At 38.4% G+C, this 23,653-nt stretch overlaps 1 protein-coding gene across 1 annotated transcript in view; it reads right to left on the bottom strand.

The window, feature by feature from the left end:
• SYNPR (synaptoporin) overlaps nucleotides 1-23,653 on the bottom strand; it is a 362,121-nt gene that overhangs the window by 4,839 nt on the left and 333,629 nt on the right. Inside the window, exon 5 of the mRNA XM_044656810.1 lies at nucleotides 6,491-6,682. Within this exon, the coding sequence (XP_044512745.1) occupies nucleotides 6,491-6,682 (192 nt within the window). The remainder of the gene's footprint in view (nucleotides 1-6,490; nucleotides 6,683-23,653) is intronic.

Here is a 23,653-nt window from a genome sequence, read left to right as displayed (position 1 = left end):
AGAGAAAGCATTATTTGATGAAAAGATCTATGGATATATACAACTATGCTTTTCCTATCAGTTCTTTTTCTGGAGGCAGACATAAATAATTTATTCTCCAAACAATATTTCTGTTGCTGTAAATAATGGCCTCTTGATTCTGCTTATTTTGCTCTTCATAATTTCATGTAGGTCTTTCCATATTTTCTTTCATAATGTGACTAATATAGAAATCTGTTTTGCATGACTGCACATGTATAATCTATATCAAATTGTTTGATTTTCAATGGAGGGGAGGGGAGGGAAGGAGGGAATTTGGAACTCAAAATAAAAGAAAATGTTCAAAACTTTTCCACATGTAATTGGAAAAAAGTTAAACATTAAAAAAGATAAATCTTGTGTGATCCTGAAAGAAATGATAATTTTTTTAGAAAATAGTAAATTAAAAGAAGGTCCCTGGAACAATTCAATCATTTTGTTTATTAAAAAATACAGATAGAATCTGATCAAATCAAAGAGAATATTGGTATCTAATCTGAATTACTCTTGAGTATCAGAGTTCAGACAGTCAAGGTGTTGCCACTATCAACACAGTAGGGCAGCTGCCTAAGGAAGGAAGGCAGCAGCTGTTGCATACAGCCTTAAGGAAAGCCACCAACCTCTCTCCTACTCTAGGCTATCTTATAGGTAGTATATATAAGTAGGGAAAAAACCTCAACTCCCTTGGTAGTCTGGTCTAGTATACCGGGTGAATGAATTGCTTGTTTTGGGGGAGAAGGAAACAAGAGAGCCAGAGATATATGTGGAGAGAAACAACCAAGGACCGTGTTATCATGGATTGAAGACTATTTGTTATTGAGCCATTTTATTCTCTATGACTTCATTTAAGGTTTTCTTGGCAAAGATACTAGAGAGGTTTGCCATTTTCTTCTCCAGATCATTTTACAGATGTGGAAACTGAGGCAAAGTGTTGACCCCATTTGGAGTTTCTTGGCAAAGATACTAGAGAGGTTTGCCATTTCCTTCTCCGGCTCATTTTACAGATGAGGAAACTGAGGCAAACAAAACAAAGGATCACACAGACAGTAAGTGCCTGAGGTCAAATTTGAACTCAGGACCTCCCATCTCTGGGCCTGGCTCTCAATATACTGAACTGCATACATGTCCCCCCTACCCCTACCCCAAACACTAAATTCAGATACTAGGTTTACTTTGTGATGGTGGCAGATTCCATTTCCATTTTCTTAGAAAGAGAACACTTTTTTTGGAGAGAGGACACTTTTTACAAAGCTGGGTGCACCCAGACTTTACCCCCAAATCTGGCCATTCAAACAGAAATTTCTGATAGTTATACATTACTCTCTTACAAACACTCTGACTACTAATAGAGAAATAAAAGTTTCTTGAGACTAGAGAGCGTTTCATTCTTTGCATTCCCCAATGGCTAACACATTGCCTGGTCTATAGCAAGGGCTTAATAATTCCTTGTGGATGTTATGACTTTAAAATTTACAAGAGTTTTACATATATTATTTCATTTGCTACTCACTGCACCCTGTAAGGTTGGTTCTATTATTAGCCACTTTACAGATGAAGAAACTGAGGCACAGAGAGATTAGCTGGCTTGGTCAGGGATACATAGGTAATACATGCTTGCAGCAGGACTTAAAATCAAGCCTCCCAGACTATTGATTCTTTTCTAAATCTACGATGTTATGTTTTTCTAAAATTTCTGTTTAATTAATTAATTTAGAACGTCTTCCCATGGTTACAGGATTCACGTTCTTTCCCTCCCCACTCCCGTAGCCAACGCACAATTCCACTGAGTTTTACATGTGTCATTGATCAAGACCTATTTCCATATTATTGATATTTGCACTAGAGTGATATGATCTTATGTTGATGCCTACTTCATGTTTGATAGCTAATAAGATTTTAAAAACTCAGTCAAGACCTGAGGCATTTGTTCCACAGGATGTCTATTGGGTGCCTGAGGTGAGATGCAAAAAAGAATTGACTTAGAACTTCCAAGCTTTGGGTTCCAGTTCAGGTTTTCCTACTGATGAATCATATGATCAATCAGTCAGTTATGTCCCATTTCCTCATTTTTAACACAGGGATAATAACACCATGCCCACTTAGCTCATAGACTAGTTGTAAAAATTACTGACATGAAAGCATATTCCACAAGGAGACAATTATTAGTCAATTAATAAACATTTATAAAGCACCAACTGTATACCAAGAACTGAATGGGGATACAAAGAATAGGAAAAAAAACCCATAATCCCTACTATCAAGGTCACTTTCTAATAGAGAAGCTCATTGTCTAATTATTATTAATTATCCCATTATATTACCTGAATAAACCAGCTGCTTAGGTAGCATAGGTGATCTTCCTTACAGATCTCATAATCAGTCTAGTGACCATTTATTATGTGAATGTGGAGAATGGATTTGCTTTGTTTCCTATCCACAAAATCTCCCATTTGGAACTATAATTAGACATTTTGGCTTTTGGGAAAAGCAGAGAGAGTGACAGCTAACAGCTAACATTTAAATAAAAATTTCATGTTTACAAAATGCTTACATTTGATCCTCTGTGAGGTTGGGGCTATTCTTTTTTTTAATTTTTTTAAACCCTTAACTTCTGTGTATTGGCTCCTAGGTGGAAGAGTGGTAAGGATGGGCAATGGGGGTCAAGTGACTTGCCCAGGGTCACACAGCTGGGAAGTGTCTGAGGTCATATTTGAGCTCAGGACCTTCTGTCTCTAGGCTTGGCTCTCCATCCACTGAGCTACCCAGCTGCCCCCAGGTTGGGGCTATTCTTGCCATAGTTTTACTGCTAGATTACAGATAGGTAACTAAAGTAAGCTGAGAGAGGTTAAATGATGGCCCCAGGGTCATGCATCTAACAAGTCACTGAGTGGGGATATGCTTACATCTTCCTGATTTCAGGTTCAGCATTTTATCCACAGCATGAAGAAACCTGTTATAATATCCCTGGCAAGCATTAGCAGTTGTGTTCTCATATGAAATTAGGATTTTATAATATGAAAGAATATAGTAAGTAACCCCCCCTCAAAAAAATTAATAAAAATAAAAAATAGCTAACATTTTTTTAAATACTTTTAGACCTACAAAGTGCTTTTACATATACTTTCTTATAGGATTCTCACAACAAGCATGAAGTGTAGGCATTATTCCTTTTCCCCATTTTGACAGATGAGGAAACTGAGCCTGAGTGAGGTAAAATGACTTGCCCAGGATCCCACATTTGGTAAGTATTTGATTCTATGCCTGGTGGCTTCTACAATGTTGAGGGAGCAAACGTTTTACACATTTTTGCCTTCTAAATTTTAATGCCCTGGGGCTGAGCTCCACTTGCCATACTCTGGGTATGGGTTTTTTCCAATTCCCATGACATCCGTTATGGACCGATTAGAGATTTTCGAAGTGGATTTTAAAAGGACTTTGTTGAAGGCCAGAGCTTTTCTTGTTTATTGAAAGACTCCTGTGTGTATATGTGTTTTTAAATAGTAAGATAAATCTTCAAATTCTCTGCAATGACTTCTTCCGAGAGAAAAACATCCAACACTTTATTTTACCTTTCAAAGATTTCAAGGGCTGTGCTTGGATGCCACAGGCATCTTTACACACTGTGCATTAGAGAAATCCATAAACAAGGCGATAGCTTTTTAATGGCCCCCTTGAAGTTATTGTCCACAGGTGTGGTCAGGGATAAATGAAAATGACTGTCAACCCTAATACATAATTTATCTCCATAGCGACTATCTCCCAGAGACACTATTTGCAGTCAAATAACTGAAAACAGTTTTGGAATTTTTTTCCCTTCTTCAATGCCTCCCCAGATTGAATCCCAGAATGCTCTGGGAACACGACCTTGAAGCAAAGATAATTATTTTTAGGGGCTGTTCAAGAAGGTTCTTCTGTCCACAAATGCTGCTGAACTTTCTTCTCAGCTTTGCTGTGCTTCAGACTGCATTTTGGACTCATTACTAGGGAAGACCCTAGCATTGGTCTCTTTTCATCCAGCCTCTGACCCCTGGCCAAGACCTTAGTTGCAAAGGTACCTGGTCACTGAGCCTGGACCAGATTCAAGGTCCAGGAAGAGGCCTCTTTTTCTTCCTTTCTTTGACATCCCTGCTTGTCACCACAAGGGAACTTGTCCACTAGAATCAGATCAGTGTCAGGAGTTATCCCCCTCCCATTCGCCTCTCTGAATGAAAAGAATAAACAACACCGGATTTGGATCCTGGAGAAGAGTTACTGTCTTCTGATAGGAAGTCTGATTATATCTCAGTTTTCCTCACATACTTTTCTAGCCTCATTAGTTCATACTCTCTGTGCCCTGTATGTGACAGTCTATCTCCCTTCTCTGTCTCTTTGCATAGACTCTTCCCTATTGCTGAAATGCACATGATCTTCACATCTGTTTCCTGGAACCCCAATTTCCCTTCCAATCCCTTCATAGCCTGATCCCTAACCTTTTTAGTCTTCTTATACTTTAGCCCAGTGATTCCCAAAGTGGGCACCACCGCCCCCTGGTGGGTGCTGCAGTGATCCAGTGAGGTGGTGACGGCCACAGGTGCATTTATCTTTCCAATTAATTGCTATTAAAATAAAAAAAAATTAATTTCCAGGGGGCTAAGTAATATTTTTTCTGGAAAAGGGGCTGTAGGCCAAAAAAGTTTGGGAACCACTGCTTTAGCCCATTCACCATGAACTCTTTGATTTGATTCCTCAAACAAGACCCTCCACCCACCTCCCTGGGCATTTTCACTGACTGTCCTCTGTGTCTGGAATCCTCTCCCTCCTCATCCCTGAATCCTGGATGCTTTCAAATCACACCTAAAGTCCTATCCCATGTAGAATGTCTTTCCCAATACTTCTTAAGTCTAGTGCCTTCCTTCTGTTAAGTATTTCCCATTTATTCTAGCTAAAGCTTGTTTGAACATAGTTATTTGCATGTTGACTCCTCCATTAGACTGTAAGCAACTTGAGAGTAGGGATTATCTTTGACCTTTTTTTGATCCCCCAATGCTTGGCACAGTGCCTGGAAAATAGCAAGTACTTAATAAATGTTCACTGACTGATTGATTCAAGTGTTGCCTCTGACAATAAGCTCTGCTTTCTCTCCCTCCTTAGTGTTTGCTTCATCCTCTGAAATCACTGAATATTTATCTGATTTATATTTTATGTTGGCAATGGTGTACATGTTGACTCCTCCCAGTAGAGTGTAAGCTCCTTGGTGTGAAGGATTGCTTTTGTTCTTGCCTTTGTATCTCTAGGGACCAGTATGGTAAATTCTTAACAAATCCTTCATGAATTGGATGTCATAGACTGGATCTCAGATTGCTCTCACAGGCCATGTCTTCTATGGATGTAACTTACTCTAAGCACTAACACAAAGTTGGAAACTGAAATGTTGACTTTGTTTTCCTGCCAAATTCATGATGTTCTTAGTCCGAAACTCATTGTTTGATGATACTATAGGACAAGTTTCTTAACTGAAGTCATCTTCCTTCTACCATCTCCCTGGATTATTTTGGACTTAGTGTGGTGGGAAAAGAACTTGACTTGTAGTTGATGGCGCTGGGTTTAAATACTAATTTTTTTAAACTCTTACCTTCCATCTTGGAGTCAATATTGTGTATTGGCTCCAAGGCAGAAGAGTAGTAAGGGCTAGGCAATGGGAGTCAAGTGACTTGCCCAGGGTCACACAGCTGGGAAGTGTCTGAGGCCAGATTTGAACCTAGGACCTCCTGTCCTCTCAATCCATTGAGCTACCCAGCTGCCCCCTTAAATACTAATTTTTAAGAGTTGTGAAATCTTGAGCAAGTTGCTTCTTCAATTTGCCTCAGTTTCTTCATTTGTCACACAAAGGTGTTTTATTAGAAGACCTTCAGTTCCCTTCTAGCTCTAAGGTCATATAATATGATAACTACTTTTCCAAACAGATCTTGCAATTATAAGCAGGAAAAAGGTAAAAACATGAATATAGCTATAATGTGTGTATGTTTTAATATTCCATGTATTCTTTTCACCACCCTACCAGGTCTGAGAACTTTTCTCTAAGCAATCAGTTGGGTAGGCTCAAAATAAGTATGATTTGAACACTGTGTTGTTCACGGCCAATTTCTAAGCCTTCAAATATTTCTTTCAATTTCTGCCAATCTTGGACCTCAGCATTCACATTTTAAATTTGCTTCTGGGTGAGAAGTTAGTCTTGATTCTCATCCAAGCTGTTACTAATACCTGCTGGGTTTTTATTAAGGACGCCATAATTGGATATATTAAAGTCTCCAGATTCTGACACTCTGAAACTGGAAGGTCCACAGATTAATCTTCCCTGTGGAATGAAACATCAACTTTTGGATTGACCTAGTTTTGGAAACAGAATTTCTGCAAGTTTTTAGAAACGGTAGCAGTAGTTGATTCAGTCATAAGCAAAGAGCTCAGGGTCATGCATACGATGAAACGTACTTACCACAGAAGTATTCAAACTCGACATAACGGGGCTGTGGACAGCCAAGCACTTGTTGGACTGTTGTTTACAAGCTGACACCAGCAACAAGACTTCCTTTGGATCTGTTGCTACCTTGACGTCAGAAAGTCCTTTTGCCCAAGCGGATGAACCAACCAGCCACAGAAATGAGAAGACTACTGTGACGATGAAATCCTAGAAAATCAAAGGAGGAGAAAAATGATGGAAAAAGAAAAGTGGATATGTAGAAATTCAATTTATTTCAACAAACATCTCAGAACAGCATCTGGCCTACACAGTAAATTCTTAATGAATGGTTGTTGACTTAGAGCAAATACTATGGGCAAAGAATACTGAATAGTTTCCTTAAGAATTGAATTCTTGTTTCCTCCACATGACTGGAATTGCCAAATGGAATGTGAAACATGGTCGTGGACTAGGTGGGAGCCTTGATTTCAGGTTTCATGAGCTATTTCTAAACTGTTATATGTTATAGTTTGGTAGATGTGTTCTGGTGCTTAGCTGTGTCAGAATTTTAATGCTCTTTCAAATTTCTAAAAGAAATATTTGAAGGAGCTAAGGACAGTGCTTAGAGATTAAGGGAAATTAAACTAATGGGAAGGATGATGGAGATTAAAAAAAAACAATCATTCTACTGAAACATATGGGTCTTTGCTGCAATTACCCTTGCCAAAGGAGGGTGCCCATTCGTTCCAAGAGAGCCAGAGGGAATACTGACTTCTATTATTACCTGTGAACTTTTGGCAAATGGAGAGAGATTAGCTAGGAAGAATCTTTGGGATAGCCAAGGTTTTAATTTTCTTTCCAGTGCTGAGTGGGACCATGGAATGAGTATTTAAAGTTATATCATGTTCCTCCAAATCTTCTTCCTAACAATTTCAAATGGACTGTTCCTTCATTTAGCACAATTAAGTTGTCAGACCAATAAACCCTTACCTTCTGTCTTAATATCAGTTCTAAGACAGAAGAGTGGCAGGGGCTAGACAATTGGGTAAGTGACTTGCCCAGAGTCACAAAGTGTCTGAGGCCAGACTTCAACTTAGTCCCTCCCTACTCCAGATTCAGCACTCTATTAACAAGTACTATTCATTAAGGGCTTACTATGATCCAGGCACTGTGCTGAGTATCAGGAATACAAAATACAAGAGAAAAAAAGAGAAAATGAAACATCTGGCCAAGATTAGACATTTCTTCATTCTTGATCAAAGCCAGGACTTTGAAGGTTCAAATACTCTGAAAAAAAACAAACTCATATGCATTAATGACCAGAAAATTCTAGAGTGAACGAATACATATTTCCAAAGACTCCTTGGTCATAAAACATAATTAAACACTGAAATGAAACAATATTCCTAAGTCAGTTCACATGAACTGGATAGACAGAGATGACTCAGAAGCATTTCATTCTAAGCTCAGTTCTGATCTAGTTCTGTTCTCCAGTTTTCCATTCCTGTGGGAAGCCATTCGATGTATTAAAGCCATTGGAGAAATAGGATCAAATTCACGGCCTGTTATCTGGAATCCCTACGTGACCAATCCAGACTGAGGCAGTCTTTGCGTTTGGTCCTGGTCACCTGAGCCCCCAAAAGCTCTGGTACCAGCAGGTAGGTTAATCCAAAATCAACTTGATCCCTCCAAGAGGCTATTAGGAGTCATTTAGAGAAACAGAGTCTGTAACATATTTTATCTGGATCCCATTACAACATCATCGGCAAGTAAAACTGTGTGTATGATTTTTCTGCACTGCATGTCAGGACAGACAGAATGGGCCATCTAAGATAAAAATCTGAGCCTCCTCTTTTGACTCAGTCTTTGATCCCCACCTTTCTTAGAATTCTTATTGGAGAGCTTTGAAGTGGAAGACCAGCATCTACTGAGTTGATGATTCCCTTCCTTGATAATTGAGAAGCCTGAATCCTAACAAATGTTACTTAGATAAGATTGCATATTCAGATTAGAACTGGCGTCTTTAGTCTGAACTTCATTTGACCAAATGCAGATTTCAATTGGTGAGCATCTCCATGGGGTATTTCCTCTCCCAGAATTATCCCCTACTAAGTTGGTGGTTGAAATTTGACCATTTGTCTTTGCACCTTTATTCTTTAGACTTCAATGGATTATGTGTGATTTATTACCCCCTTACAATGGTGACTCTTTTTGTGTTCTTTGTTTGAAATCAGTATATAATAAACTCCCAAGCCTGCAGAATTCGGAACAGCATGGGCTAACCACTAGTCTGGTTGTTCTCATTTTCTTTTTCCTGTCTTATCAATCCGACGCCGTAAACGCCACTCAGAACCCTCATTTTTTTGCATGTAGAGGCTGGCTCTCTATACGTTCCCTTCCATTTAACTCACATTTTAGAGCACACACTATATTCCAGGCATTACTCTAGAACTAGAGATTCAAACAAAAAGGGAAAACAGTTCTTGACTTTCAGAAGCTCACATGGTACTGGAGAGAAATGACATGTACACAGAAAAGTCAATCAATATACATTTGTAAAGAGCCTAATACTGGGGATACAAAGACAAAAATGATATGATTTCTGTACTTGAGGACCTTATATTTTATTATATATGTGTATATCCAATATAGATATATTAGTAAAGGAGATAGAATGCCAAACTTGGACACTTGGAAGATCTGAATTTGAATCCTACCTCAGAGAAGCTGTGTGGCTCTGGGTAAGTTACATGACCAATTTTTTTGTGACTCCATTTGGGATTTTGAGGACTGAATAAACAATCAAAACTCATAGCCAATCTAGAACTTTGGGTGTGAGTACTTTGATTATAGTTTTAGGAAAAAATACTGTGTTTTTTGGGGGTAGATTATACACTGGCTAATAAGCCAAGGGACTGTTGGTACCAGCTGTTCTCATTTCCATATTGCTTGTTTGGAAAATCCCATTATGAAACTGCCCATAGTTCTATAACATCTCAACTCTTATCCAACCAAAACATTGGGGACCTCCTACCTATCCCCTTGTGTACATCAGTACATCTCCTGTGGAAGCCAAGTTCTCTTTGAACTCAGCTGGAGATCTGAGCAGGGAAGAGATGCACAGAGGTAGGAAGAGAGATGGAAATCAAGCTGAGCATTTTTCCCCCAATACCATCTGTAGCTGGGTTCAACTTTCCAAATACATTCATTATTTTCCTTTTGGAGGTAAACAGGATCTAAGCAGCCAATTTTCTGACCCCATCCAGATGCTAGGATTACATGTTTCACAATGTTATTAATTTGAGGGAGAGCTCGCAGAATCTTTAGATTTGTTTTATTTTATCACGGTAAGAAATATTACTGCTTGCATCGTCAATTAATCTGGCTTTTGCCAAGGGGGAAAAGAGGCAGATGACACCAAGATTCCTTTATTTACAAGGGAACCGAGTCATAATCCATCTTCTTGTTTCATGCTTGAGTGGGCCCTTGTTTTGAGAACTGCTCTAGGATTTCATTTCTTTTTTCCTCCAGTTAAATTTGATCCCAATTGACACATTGTGCTTTTCATTTGCTGCTGTCTTTCCTGAACATTTTATCCATTGATTTTTGGTTGTGCAACCACAATTCTGAGGCCTCATACATTTTTCCTCTTTCTTTTTTGCAAACAGTGAAGTAGCCCCCAAACCCTTCTGTACCTTCTATGCTGCTCAGTCAATGCTGATGCAAGTGATTTTTATGATTGTTGTGCAAAATGGGCGTATTGCTGGCCATTTGACAATTCCGCTATGGATTGATGTCTCCACTAGACAAGTTATTCAAGTATCCATGCAACACAAACCCTGCTGCATCCTATTTTGAGGGAGTGGAGGATGTGGGAGGCCTTATATTTCAGTGGAATGGGAATCTCCCAGTAGGGACCTCCCTCTGTCAAAGGAGATCAGGACTTTGTAACTCAGAGCCTGGCAGCAAAGATCCACACTGTTAGTATGGGACACAGGCAGGTTTGAGCTCAGGTTTTCCTAGCTCCAATGCCAACTCTCTCCACTATGTTGTGTTGCTTCTCTCTCCACGTTATATAACTATAATAAAATCTAGGATTTATAGAACTCCTTAAGGTTTGAAGTGTCCTGATCATTTGAATCTCATTTGATTCTCACAAAACCCCCTGTGAAGTAGATCCATTTATTATCTATATTTTATAGATGAAAAAACTGAGGTTAAATGACTAGTTCAGGGTCACTCAGGCTTTGAATTTAGGGGTTCTTGACTCCATACCCAACACCTTATCCATGGTATCACTTAGCTGTCTCATATAGTATAATGGGAAGCTTACTAGACTGGAGGTCACAACAGCTAGGTTCTAGGTCTGCTTCTCCTATTTGTAGTCTTTGGCAAGATGCTTATGTGTTTGGAAGTCCAATACAAGTCAATAAGTATTGCTCAAGACCCTACCACACGTGAGGCACCGTGCTGTACACTGGAAAAAAGACATCATGGAAAAGGACTATTGCCTCAAGAAGTTTACATGGGTTAGAGGTGAGGGTGGAGAATGGGAGAGGCAACATGAAATCTGGAAAGGAAGAGAGGACTTGCTCCTGGATTTAGAATTACAAGACCTGAGTTCAGATTCTAGTTCTGTTACTCCCAGAGTGATTTTGGGCTTGTTTCCTCACATCTAAAACAAAAAAGGTTGGACTAAATGACTAAGGCTTATTTTAGCTAAATTCATGATTGATTACATAACCACCAAGGACACAAAGAAAAGTGTTTTAATTTTTTTTCTTACAGAAGATACTACAGAAACTCAGTTTTCAACTGATAGGACTGGACAACATTGGGGATTGAAACATTCTTTGTATCATGAATTCATTTGTCTGTATAGGTAAAGCCTGTAGACCCCTTCTCAGAGGGTTTTTAAAATGAATAAATAAAATAAAATACATGGATAAGAAAGAAAATCAATTATTTTGAATTATAGTTCCAAAATATTAAAAAAAAAAGTTCATGGGACCTAGGTTAAGAACACCTGGGTTGGGGCAGCTGGGTAACTCAGTGGATTGAGAGTCAGGCCTAGAGATGGGAGGTCCTAGGTTCAAATCTGGCCTCAGACACGTCCCAGCTGTGTGACCCTGGGCAAGTCACTTGACCCCCATTGCTCACCCTGACCACTCTTCCACCTAGGAGCCAATACACAGAAGTTAAGGGTTTTAAAAAAAAGGAACTCCTGGGTCACCAAATGATATTAATGATAATTAATGTCTCTTATTTAAGTTTAAGGCCTCGTATTTAAGTTCTCTGATCCTTCTTCAATGAATCAATGAATAATTAGACACCATGATCATGGAAGTATTAAAATGAAAAAGAACCCTATAGAGTAAAGAATGAACGTAAGTAGATTGAATGAAGTGTGTCACCCAAGATAATTTGTATATGAATGTACACATGAAAATGTACTCTATGAAAAAACATTACTGAGAATATGATATGCCTAGAAAAGAAGAAAGTGGTCTAGTAAGAGAGTCAAAGTCAGACACAGCTGATGAACTGATGGGGTGATAGATGAGCAACCCCAAGATACTAAAAGAGAAAAAGGTAGGGCATTGCATAGATCTACTATGGGGGGACATACATGACAACAGAAACAAAAATGGCATAGGTTGAAGTTAAAAGACAATTTTTATCATCTGAGAAAGAATCTACACTAATAAAAATTTTACCAATATACCAAATTTTTGTTTTTCAGTTATTTTAGTCATGTCTTACTTTTCATGAGCTCATTGGTTTTTTTTTTTGGCAAAGTTACTGAAGTCATTTGTCATTTCCTTCTCCAGCTCATTTGACAGATAGGGAAGCAAAAGCAAACAGATTTAAAAGACTTGCTCAAGGTCACACAGCTAGTTAAGTGTCTAAGGTCAGATTTGAACTCACGAGGATGAGTCCTGATTCCGAACCCAGTGTTTTTTATCTATTGCAACATCTAGCTGTCCCAATATACTAAATTAAAAGTCGACAATAAATCAGTTCAGGCTCCCCATTTGTCTTCATTATCTCTTCCAATATAAACAGCAATAGCATTCCAATCTGAAATGATCACTCATAGTCTGGGTTGCATGCAGAAAAATCCCAAAGGGGTTTTGGATCATTGAAATATGCATGTAGAAAAGTGAATCAATATAATTAAATGAGTTGCTTTTTCAAAAGAAAACTGGTGAGGGAGCTGGGCAGGTTGTATCAATACAAATTCAAAGCTTTCAGCTGCATCTAGAATTAATCTTCAAGCTTGTTACTGAATAGTGTTTACTTCTAATTCACACTGAGTACTTGCAGAACCATGTACTTGAAGATATAAGGAGTTCCATACTTATATCTCAGATCTATTTCAGTCTTGGATTCCATCTTGGACCCAATGGATATATATATTATGGAAGGGTATGCCTGTGCCTCACATCTTAAAAAAAGGCTAATTTTGAGACAGTCTAGAAGAGGGCAGTCAGTATTGAGAAGGGCTCAGATTCATGTCCTATGACAGTGATGGTGAATTTTTTAGAACCTTTTAGATACCATGTGCTGTGCCCTACCCAGACTGTGTGACATGTCCACCCCTCATTGTGTGCAGTTCCCCTCTCCCCCAGACTGAGTGTCCCTCCCTTCCCCCTATCTTACCCCAGACAGGGGAGAAATGGAGAGGAGTGGCCTGAGTGCTTCACTCAGGGGAAGGAGTAAGTACAGCAGGGTGGGAAGACATGGTGGAGAGGGTAAGGTAGCAGCTCCGCCAGAGTCCCTCTGCATTTATAGTAACTAACTCTATTGGGGATGGCACATGTGCCTACAGAGAGGTCTCTGTGTTCCACATTTGGCACACATCCATAGGTTTGCCATCACAATCCTATGAGGATCAGTTGAAAGAACTAGGGATATTTGGCTTGAAAAGAGAAGATTCAGAGAAGATACAATAACCATGTTCAAGGACTTTAAATACTGTCATATGGAGGAAGGATTGGACTTCTCCTTTATGTTAGAGGGTGAACCTGGAAACAATGGATAGAAAGAAACTAGGTTCAACAAAAGAAAAAACAAAACTACTAAGAATGAGCGCTATCTAAAAGTGAAATGGGATATAGTCGTTTCCCCCATACTGGATGTTTTCAAGCAAAGTCTAGAGGACCAGTTGCTTAGGTTGTAGAAGACGAGATGGTTTTTCAGGTATGATTTGAATTAGACAACTTAGTAGTTTTCAACTGCAAACTGATTTTTTTTCTTGACAATATGTGTGATTAACAAAAGATCAAAAATAAACCTATTCCATCTTAATAAGCATGTGTGGATATGTTCTCAATTGAATTTATCAAAATCTTTGGGGAAAGTATTCCTATTTCCAACAAATACTTTGGAATCTTAGAATAGCCTAGCTGAAAACAATCTCAGAGATTATTTAATCTGCTCCTCTAATTCTATAGGAGAGGAATCTGAGCCCTAAGCAGTTCAGCAATCTATCTAAAGTTGCCTTCCCAAGTGGTAAAGTTGGGTCTACAGCCCAGGTCTTCTCATAGTCATAATTCAATTCAATTTATTTTGACTCAATTCACCTAAATCCAATGCACTTTATTGAGTCCCAACTATGTTAAGGCACTATGTTAAGAATGTAACAGTCTAGGGGCAGCTGGGTAGCTCAGTGGAGTGAGAGTCAGGCCTAGAGACAGGAGGTCCTAGGTTCAAACTCAGCCTCAGCCACTTCCCAGCTGTGTGACCCTGGGCAAGTCACTTGACCCCCATTGCNTCAAGAGATGCCCCAGAAAGTGTGACTAATTAGAGCAGGGCTTCTTCCCATTTGTGTGTCATGGACCCTTACTTTGACTGTCTGGTGAAGACTAAGGGTCCCTTCTCAAAATGATGGTGCCAAATGCTTAAAATCAAATACAGAAGATAATAAAAGAACCCAACTGGTGAAGTAGAGTTATCAGAAAAGTACATCCATATATGTATATATAACTGTGGATATATAGACATATATTCACCATATATGTCATTTAGATATTATTTTTACATGTATATGCTAATATATGTTTTTGATAACTATTCACTGGTTTCTTTTATTCTTTTATATTATTATATTATTCTTTTATAATATATTTATAATATATATGGCATATAATATATTATTCTTTTATTCTATATTTTATTTTATGCATTTATATATACATATATTTATATATGTGTATATATTTATGTATACACATACAAGGACTTTGAATGAAAGGATTAAAACCTCTGGCATGAAAAGCAGAAAAGCTGGCATCCTGTTTCTCTTTTCTAACTACCAGATCAGCCTGCTGTGGCAGAGAAAGATGGGGACTTGGAACTTAAGGCTTCTGCGGTTAGAACTTTATCAGTTCTGGGACTTTGAGACGGTCACTTTAGCTCCAAGCTTCGATTTCCTCCTCTGTTAAATGTGGGTAACAACGTTTGCCAGGACCTCACAGGGATCTTGTGAGGATCAGTTGTGAGTTACTGTACAGGTTGTCAAGTGTTCTGTAGTAGTGAGTTGTTTGGATGTTGAAGTCTCCAGAACCCACGATTAGGGAGCAGGAGTAACCTCTTATTGTTAGCATGGTAGGCGAGCTGGGATTACATCAGTGGCGGGGAGTTATGCTAAGAACTGGGAGATGACTCATATGTGATGTGGTCCATAGAGGGCAGTCCTTGAAGACAGGGAAACCTGCCCTACCTCTGCCACACACTGTCCTTGTTGTTGTTGTCGTTGATCCTTTGTTTGCAAAGAGGACCAATGATGTCACTGGGTGATGCCTTGACTTGCCTGTGAATTGGATTTAAGTGAGGTAGAGTTGCACAAAGTTATCAGCCTCACTTTCCCTTTCAGTGATCAAAAGTCCAGTGACAGAGAACAATTAGGATGATTGGGAATGACCCAGCAAGGAGGGGTTGACCTTGGTGTCTTTGATGTTGGACCCACGGCTAAGTCCCAGCACCTGCTCTGAGGTGCCATCATGGCTGCTGGAAAGCATTGTTTTCATCTGCCTATTCTACCAGGGAAAGTCTTCACAGACTTGGGGTGGAAATACCACCCTCAACAGTGGATGTGTGGCCTGTTGGTTACTCTCCACCTGGTTTGGCTTTGTGCCACTATGCAGATCTCAGGGTCTCATACAACAGTCTGACTGCAACCATATTTTAGGGGTTTTGTGAGTTTGCTCTTACAACAATGACCAATATGGAATTGTGTTTTGCATGATAATACAAAAATGAAAATAAATTTTTAAAAAAGGAAAAAAAGACTGCCACCAAATTGGGGAAAATGGAATCTGATAAGTTAAATTGGGCAGCGGAGCAATATCCTGAGGTGTGAGTGCTAGCCTTGAAATCAGGCTGGCCTCAGTTTAAATCCTGTTTCAGATTTGACTAGTACCTACCACTAAATACCAGTACTATTATTCTACCACTAATGATAGGTAACATTAATGTGCCTCTGCCTCTTAACTATAAACAATGATAATAGCTAACATTTATAGAGTATCTATTGTATTCCAGGTATGATGCCAAGAACTCTATAATTATTATTTCCTTTGATCAGTCCTCATAACAACCCCAGGAGGTAGGCACAGTTATTATCTCCAGTTTACATATGAGGAAACTGAGACAATTTATTATTTACCCAAACTCACATAGAAAGTAAGGGTCTGAGATTAGACTTGAATTCATGTCTCCCTGACATGTATGAGGCCTTGCATACAACCCACTGTAGAAACTTGTTATATACCTTGCTGTGTGGTCCTGGAAAAGTCATGTAATCTATCTCAGCCAGTTTTGCCGTATCTGAAACGAAGATTGTGAATTAAATGGCCTCAAAGGTTCCTGCCAGACCTAAATTTATCATCCTGTGATTCTTTCTCAGTTTCCTTCAAAGTTCAAATCAGGTATCATCTACACAGCACTTTTCCTGATCCTCCTAGTTAGCAGAGAGTTCTCTCCCTTTATGAATGATATTGCAATGTACCCTCCTTTTCTGTCCCCCTTTCCTCTTTGATAGGGAGTTTCTGGGTGCCATCTTATGGCAGCATGCACAGGATGAAGCACTTGGGTGCTGAGGTTAAGAAGAGGGCTTTTAGAGAGTGTGATGTCAGGTATGCATAGATTTTTCATGGATTTAGGACAACATGCATTTTTTTTAAACCCTTGTACTTCGGTGTATTGTCTCATAGGTGGAAGAGTGGTAAGGGTGGGCAATGGGAGTCAAGTGACTTGCCCAGGGTCACACAGCTGGGAAGTGGCTGATGCCGGGTTTGAACCCAGGACCTCCTGTCTCTAGGCCTGACTCTCACTTCACTGAGCTACCCAGATGCCCCCAACATGCATTTAATGAAGAGAAAACAGAGGTAATGTTGTCTCTCAGCATTTTTTCCTCTTGCTGCTTGAACAGGCTAAGAGATTTAGGCTGGCAATACCTTGTAGCTCTTTCTTGTGTGAAAGGATGCAATCCCAAGCTCCTCTAGTTACTGATGGAAGGAGAAAAGAGGCAGAGACATGAAAGCAGAGAAGATGAATCAAGATTAAATCCCAGTTTCAGAGAGGAACTTTTCCAGAAGATGAGACCCACGTCAATAGTCTATTTACATATCCTAAACCTGTAGGCCACTTATATGAATAATTTCACCCAAAAAAGGGCAATATTACAAGGAGAGGGAGCAGCTTTTTGAGAGTCTTGGAGAGCCTGCTGTTATCCTAATGCATTTTCCAGTATTTCTAGTCGCCTTGGTCCATGCCCCAGTCATGTCACTACCCAGTACATGTCACTACTTTTCAGGAGGACTTTTAGAGAGGAACTATGACTGCTTAGGGCCATTTAGAATGGCCAATGTTTCTCTCTCTATCTATGTCTAATTTCATGTATCCTTCAGTGACATCTATGAAAAAAACATTGAGCATCCTTCATTGTATCTTGACAAGGAAAACCTTAGAACCTAGTACCAAGGCACTGGGGAACAAAATCACAAAAGGCACACCTATTTGACTGAGAAGTGAAAAGAACTGGTCTCTCAATCTTCTTATTTACTTGCACAGAAAAAATAGTTGATTGAGAGATATTTTCACTGAACTCTTTGATGACTAACTGACTTGACTAAATCAATTTTGGCACAATGCTGACAGGTTGAGGTTTATATCAAAAGAGTTATATGGTATCATATAAACAAGGAATTTTCTTAATCAATAAAAAATAAAATCAGATAAAAAAAAGCCCAGGAAACTGATTTGTTGAGGAAAATCATCCCCTTTTCAATAAATAATGTTAGTGACAAATATACAGATTTTATTTAGCATTTCCCCCATTTATTGTTACCTGTAGCCTCTTCTTGGTCTCCCACAGAGCGTAACTGAGTCAGGATTTGTATTGGTATGAGGGAACCCAATTACTCAAGTTTTAGTGGGAAAAAAAATCATCCTTCCCTTTATCATATAATCTGGTTATGTTGGCTGCATCACCTTACTTGACCAAGGAAGGTACATTTCCTGTGACAGAGCTTTCTCAAAGGAGGAATCATTTTCTGAAGAAGTGTCTCATTTGGGTGAACTCTGTTCATGAAAAAGGTAATGAGCACAATGCTTGCTTTTCCCTAAATTCAATAACAACTTTGTTCCCCCATGTAAATGACTATACAATTCTTCTGTTATAGCCATTAGAAGATTCTAAGTTCAACTGGGTCAAGGATTAGCTATTCATAAACCATAATAAAGAAATTTCCTGAATAAGAATTTTTAATTCACTTTAATGTCTTCAAAATATAACATTCACTTCCCTCCCCATCAATCATTTTGAGTTCAATATAATACGGATGACTCAATACTCCTGTTTCTTGTAATAAGTAATACCTACTGCTTTTGAAGCCAACTGAATAATAAAAGACTGAATTTATTAGTATTCCTCTGTACTCTAAGCAAAATAGAAAATTGAGACAATGGTTTGAGAATGCTTCGCGCCCCCACTTAGAGTCCTCAGCTTACTTCAAGGCTTAGATCTAATATTATCCTTTTTACTAATGTTCCCTGCTTCTTCCTCTTTGGCTTGGATTTATTTACCTGTGAACAGGCTATATCTTCCAGTAAAATGTAAGCTTTGTTCCTTTCCTATCTCTCCATACTTCTTACATGTTATCTTTCCTCCATGCAATCTACAGACTTATTTGTTTCTCCCTCTTTATCATGGATGCTTTTCTGCTCATCTCTAACTGTCCTCCATGCCTAGAATGTTCTCCTTTCTCACATCTGCCTCTCAGAATCGCTTGTTTCTTAAAGACTCAACTCAAATTCTACCTTCATCAGGAGGTACCTTCCTGGTATCTTTCCTGTTATCCTCACCCTTCTGCAATAATACCACTTTGCCTTGGTTTGAGAGCCAGACCTGGAGTTAGGAAGAACTGAGTTCAGATCTAACCTCAGATACTTGTTAATTATGTGATCCTGAGCAAGTTGCTTAATCTGTTTGCCTCAGTCTCCTCATCTTTAAAATAAGAATAATAGTATTATTTATCTCACAGAGTTATTATGAAGGTAAAATGAGATAATTATAAAGCATTTACCATAGTGACTGGAATATAGACAATGCTGTGCAAATGTTAATCATTATTATCTGTTACTATTATTATTGTTATTCCTTATACTTCCACAGTACCTTTCTCTCTAAGGCTAATTTCCATAAATACATACAGCTAGGGTCTGATTATTTGAAATTACAATTGTATGTAAAATATAAACATTGGCTCCTGGCCGGAGGAAATATAGAGAGCAAATATGAATAATATGGCCATTTCACAGGATTAATTATTTGCAGTAACTGGCGCTTGGCTATATTTTTAAGATAAGTTTTAAATTAAAAAATTAAATCAACATCAATTTGTCTATCTAATCTGTATTAGTTCATCAGATTTTGGCAGGATGTAAGTGGTGTGTTTCATCTTGGTCTTCTCTTTGATAAATATCTTTTGAATCTTGCATCTACCTCTTTATGAATATATTGTTCCCTCCATTTGATGTGTGTTCAGATTCAGCCTTGTGTGATCCCAGACAAGTCATTTAACTTTTGTTTGTCTCTGTTTTGTCAACTGTAAAATGAGGATTATAATAGTAGTTTTCTCACAGGTTTGTTGCAACTGTTAAATAAGATGATATAAAAGTATTTAACACAATGCTTGACACACAGTAGGCACTATTTAAATGTCTTCCCTTTCCTCCCTTTTATATCTCTTGTTTTTGGAGGGTGCCCAATTATGCTGATTAGACCAATAAGAGCTTAGAAGACTGCCGCAGGTCAGGCACAAATAGACCACATGAACATTTGGGATGAAGATGTCTCTAAATTTGTGTATCCCATCTTTCTTTTGAACTACTGCAACTCTGCTTTGCTTATAGAGCCAGGACCTTCTCTGATGCAGGTATGTGATGCTGGATGGTCCCGTGCTCTTTTGTTCTTCCCATGTCTCACAACTGTTAACAAAGTTCTTCAGAGAGACATCGAACACTGTCTATAACATGGTAGAAATTCAATAAATGCTTGCTGATTGATTTAATGAACATTTCTCCTTAGTAGAATTATACCCCTTGAAAGCAGGGGCTGTCTCGCTTTTGTCTTGGAGAGAAAATTTATTAAACTGGTTTGGTTTTATTAATATAGATAGTATAAGTAGGAAAAGATGAAGTTTACAGGTTTGGTTAATATAGAAGCCATTTGGTGGGTATTTCAACAGTCTTAATCATTGATCTCTCTCTCTCTCTCTCTTTATATATATATATATATATATATATATATAATGTAGGGATGCAAACTGTATATATAAAGTATAACTAAGGCCAGGCAATGTGGGGATTATATCAAGATGCTGAATTTAGCGTTCACTTATATTCTTTCTACAACAAAAAGATGGCAATGCTTAGCACCTTGTCATAAAGAATAATATCTTAAACAGATAGTGAACTGGGGGTGAGCTCCTCACTTTCAGCCTCACACTGATATTCTAGGTCTTTGGGTTACCCTAGAGGAATAGTGCTCTTTTCATACTTCATCACATGTTCCTTTCCACTTGATTTCCCTGGGTGGAAAAATTCAAGTTAGATTTTGTCCTCATAGTTAGTCTTGCTCTTTGTGACCACCTTATAATATAGGCAGAATAGTTGTCATGATTATCCCTATTTTATAGGGATAATTGAAATAGAAATTCATAGAGGTTATCGGAATTTCTTAAGGTTACGCAGCAAGTAAGTGCCTGAGGTGCTACCTTAAACTAATCATGTTACTGGATGGAGACCTTCAATTCAATTTAATCTAGTGAAAATCAGTCAACGTAATAAATTCAGACTCTATATCTCTTTGGAGTATGGTGTAGCAGAAAAAGGGCTGGCTATTGAACCAGGAAACTGTCCGCAACACCTTTTGGCTTTGTGACAATATATATGATATTACGACTTTCTATTTTGTTAAACTGAGGCTGAGGCACAGAGAGAGAGAGAGACAGAGAGACAGAGAGAGACAGAGAAAGAGACAGACAGAGAGAGGTGAGTGGGGGACGGAAGGAGAGAGAGGACAGAGACAGAAAGATACATACAGAGACAGAGGGACAGAAAAACACAGGGAACTGGGTCAAGAAGCCAGTATCAAGTGTATAAGTAGGTTAGATTTGGCATGGAGAAGAAAGAGGTAGGGTCATTTGTTCTTAGAAACTTGGAATGAAGAAGTCAAATGAAAATATAAAAAGATTTTAAGCTGTGAATGTAAAGTGATGGAACTTATGGTCTCAATATATTTAGTAAAGGGAGAGTTGAGGTCACTGCTTAAGAGACAATGGGCTAAACGCCTTCTTGCTAGCTATTTTATATATTTTGTAGTTATTGTAAATGGAATTTATCTATATTTTCATCTTTTGTTTTATTAATATTACTCAGAAATGCTGAGCATTTGGGTCTGTTTATTTTATATCTTGCAATTTTGCTCGTCTATAATTTTCCTTTTCTGTTTTGATTCTCCCTGGTTTAGTTATCAAGATTGTATCTTTCATAGAAGGAGTATCTTGAAAGTTTGTCTTTTAAGAACTCTATAAATATAATTCTATAGATATAAAAACAAAATATTGTTTACAGAAATAAAGACAAACCTATGTAACTGAAGGACTATTAATTGCTTATGGGTGGACTTAGGCAAACATATAACAAAAAGAACTACTTTAACATTCAATTTTAAAATACCATTTACTTATTCAGTGCTATGCCAATCAAACTACCAACAGATTACTTTATAGAACTAGAAAATACAGTAAGCAAATTCTTCTGAGACCATAAAAGGTCAAGAATCTCAGGGTAAATAAGGAAATAAGTAAAAACATAGAGGACTTACCAGGACCAAATATCAAGCTATACTATATAAGAATAAAGAGAGCCTCTGCCAAAACTGTAATAATAAATGAGATCCAGTAACCAAATGTTTGATAGAGGGGAGAGAGAGAGAGAGTCGATGAGGTGAGACTCTCCTCCAGCTCTCCCCTCAGGCTGAATATAATCTGGGAGACTTCGAGGGGGTGTCACCCTGAAACTGGGTGACCTGGATGGTTGTGCCTCCCCACAGGAGTTGGGGGCAAGGCTTCCCTATAAGATGAGGTATGTGGTACCCCAATCTGATTCTGAATGAGGGTGAGGCTCACACAAGCCTCCCCCAAGGTCAATCAACTTCACAGTGGTTGGTCTGGCTTCAAGATGGAGGCTGCCAGACTAAGCTGTGGTTCCCCTCCCCATCATTGTCTCTCAGGCACTTTGGAATGTTATCTGACTAAAGAATGGTTTTTATTATTTGCAATTGAGGGGTTGGGGAAAAGGGTGAAGGGCAGAGGGATTTTGGGGGACCCTCTTCTCTATTTCTATGGGGTCTGTCACTTGGGTGGGAACCTTTGGGATTCCCTCTCCCAAGCTTCTCCCCTCACCCCTTCTCCTTTTATTTCCATTTTTATTTCTCTGTTTCTATCCTTTTCTATAATTGTAAGTTAGACTGGAAAGGGTCTCTCAGCAAGGTTGGGTAATGGGTGAAGAAGACTAAGAGATTGCTCTTAAAATGGAGTCCAGACACTTAGCTGACTTGATGATTGAAGTCTCCCTGGGTGAGATGCAATGGAATCTTTGATCAGGGAATTAGGGTTTCAATATCCAAAGAAAGATTCTCAGGAAGCCCTCAGGACTGGATCCAAGCTGGGATGTCCTCCTCCTTCCTCAGTCTTCCACCAAAAGAACTCCCTTCTTCCTTCCTCCTCCGGAGCATTTCCCAGAATTCCCCCTGGTCTCTCAACTGTCAGTAACTGTCACCAACTCTTCGCAACTCCTCTGGCTCCTTTCATTCCCATCCCCCTTGCACAAATCCCATCCTTACAACTATAAAGAAGTATTTTTCAAAACAATAGAGAGATCTGTCAGTGGACCAGATTAGTTACACAGCACAGAGACAGAAATGAAACTAGAAACCTGGTTTTTGATAAACAGAAAGGCCCCAGCTACTGTGATACTATTTGATAAAAACTTCTGGAGAAAATTAAAAGCTTTATGGATGAAATAAAGTTTAGAGTAACACTCTATACCTTACACCAAGAATACATTCCAAGTGGATATATCATTTAGATCTGAAAGATGACATCATAAAAAAATTAAAGAAAGAAATAAATTACCAAACATATCTATGTTTAGAGGAAGGGTTTATGAACAAATAAGAGATAGAAACCATAATAGAAGAGAAAGTATTATTTTGATTACATGAAATACAACTTCTTTGCAAAAACAAAATATAGCTAGGAGGAAAATAATTAACTGGGAAATATTTATAGTAAGTTTCTCTGAAAATGGTTTCATTTCTAGGAGATATGATGAACTAATTCAAATTTATAAGAAAAGTAGTTATTTCCCAATTGAAAAATGGTTTAAGGATATGAATAGGCATATCTAAAAGGAAGAAAACCCAAGCTATCAATAGCCCTATAAGAAAATGCTCTTAAGAATGGTAAGGGCAATAGAAACGGCAAAGGGAGACTGAGGAGATAGGGATAGGTTAGAGCTGCTACTATAGAGAATACGATTAAAAATCAATCAAGGAAGAATGAAAAGACCATCATGTATTATTCTCGTATAGCTTCTATTACATCAAAGTGTTGTTATAGGAATAAT

This window comes from Gracilinanus agilis, chromosome 1 (genome assembly GCF_016433145.1).
Source record: "Gracilinanus agilis isolate LMUSP501 chromosome 1, AgileGrace, whole genome shotgun sequence".
NCBI lineage: Eukaryota > Metazoa > Chordata > Mammalia > Didelphimorphia > Didelphidae > Gracilinanus > Gracilinanus agilis.
This window is presented reverse-complemented; position numbering and strand designations above follow the sequence as displayed.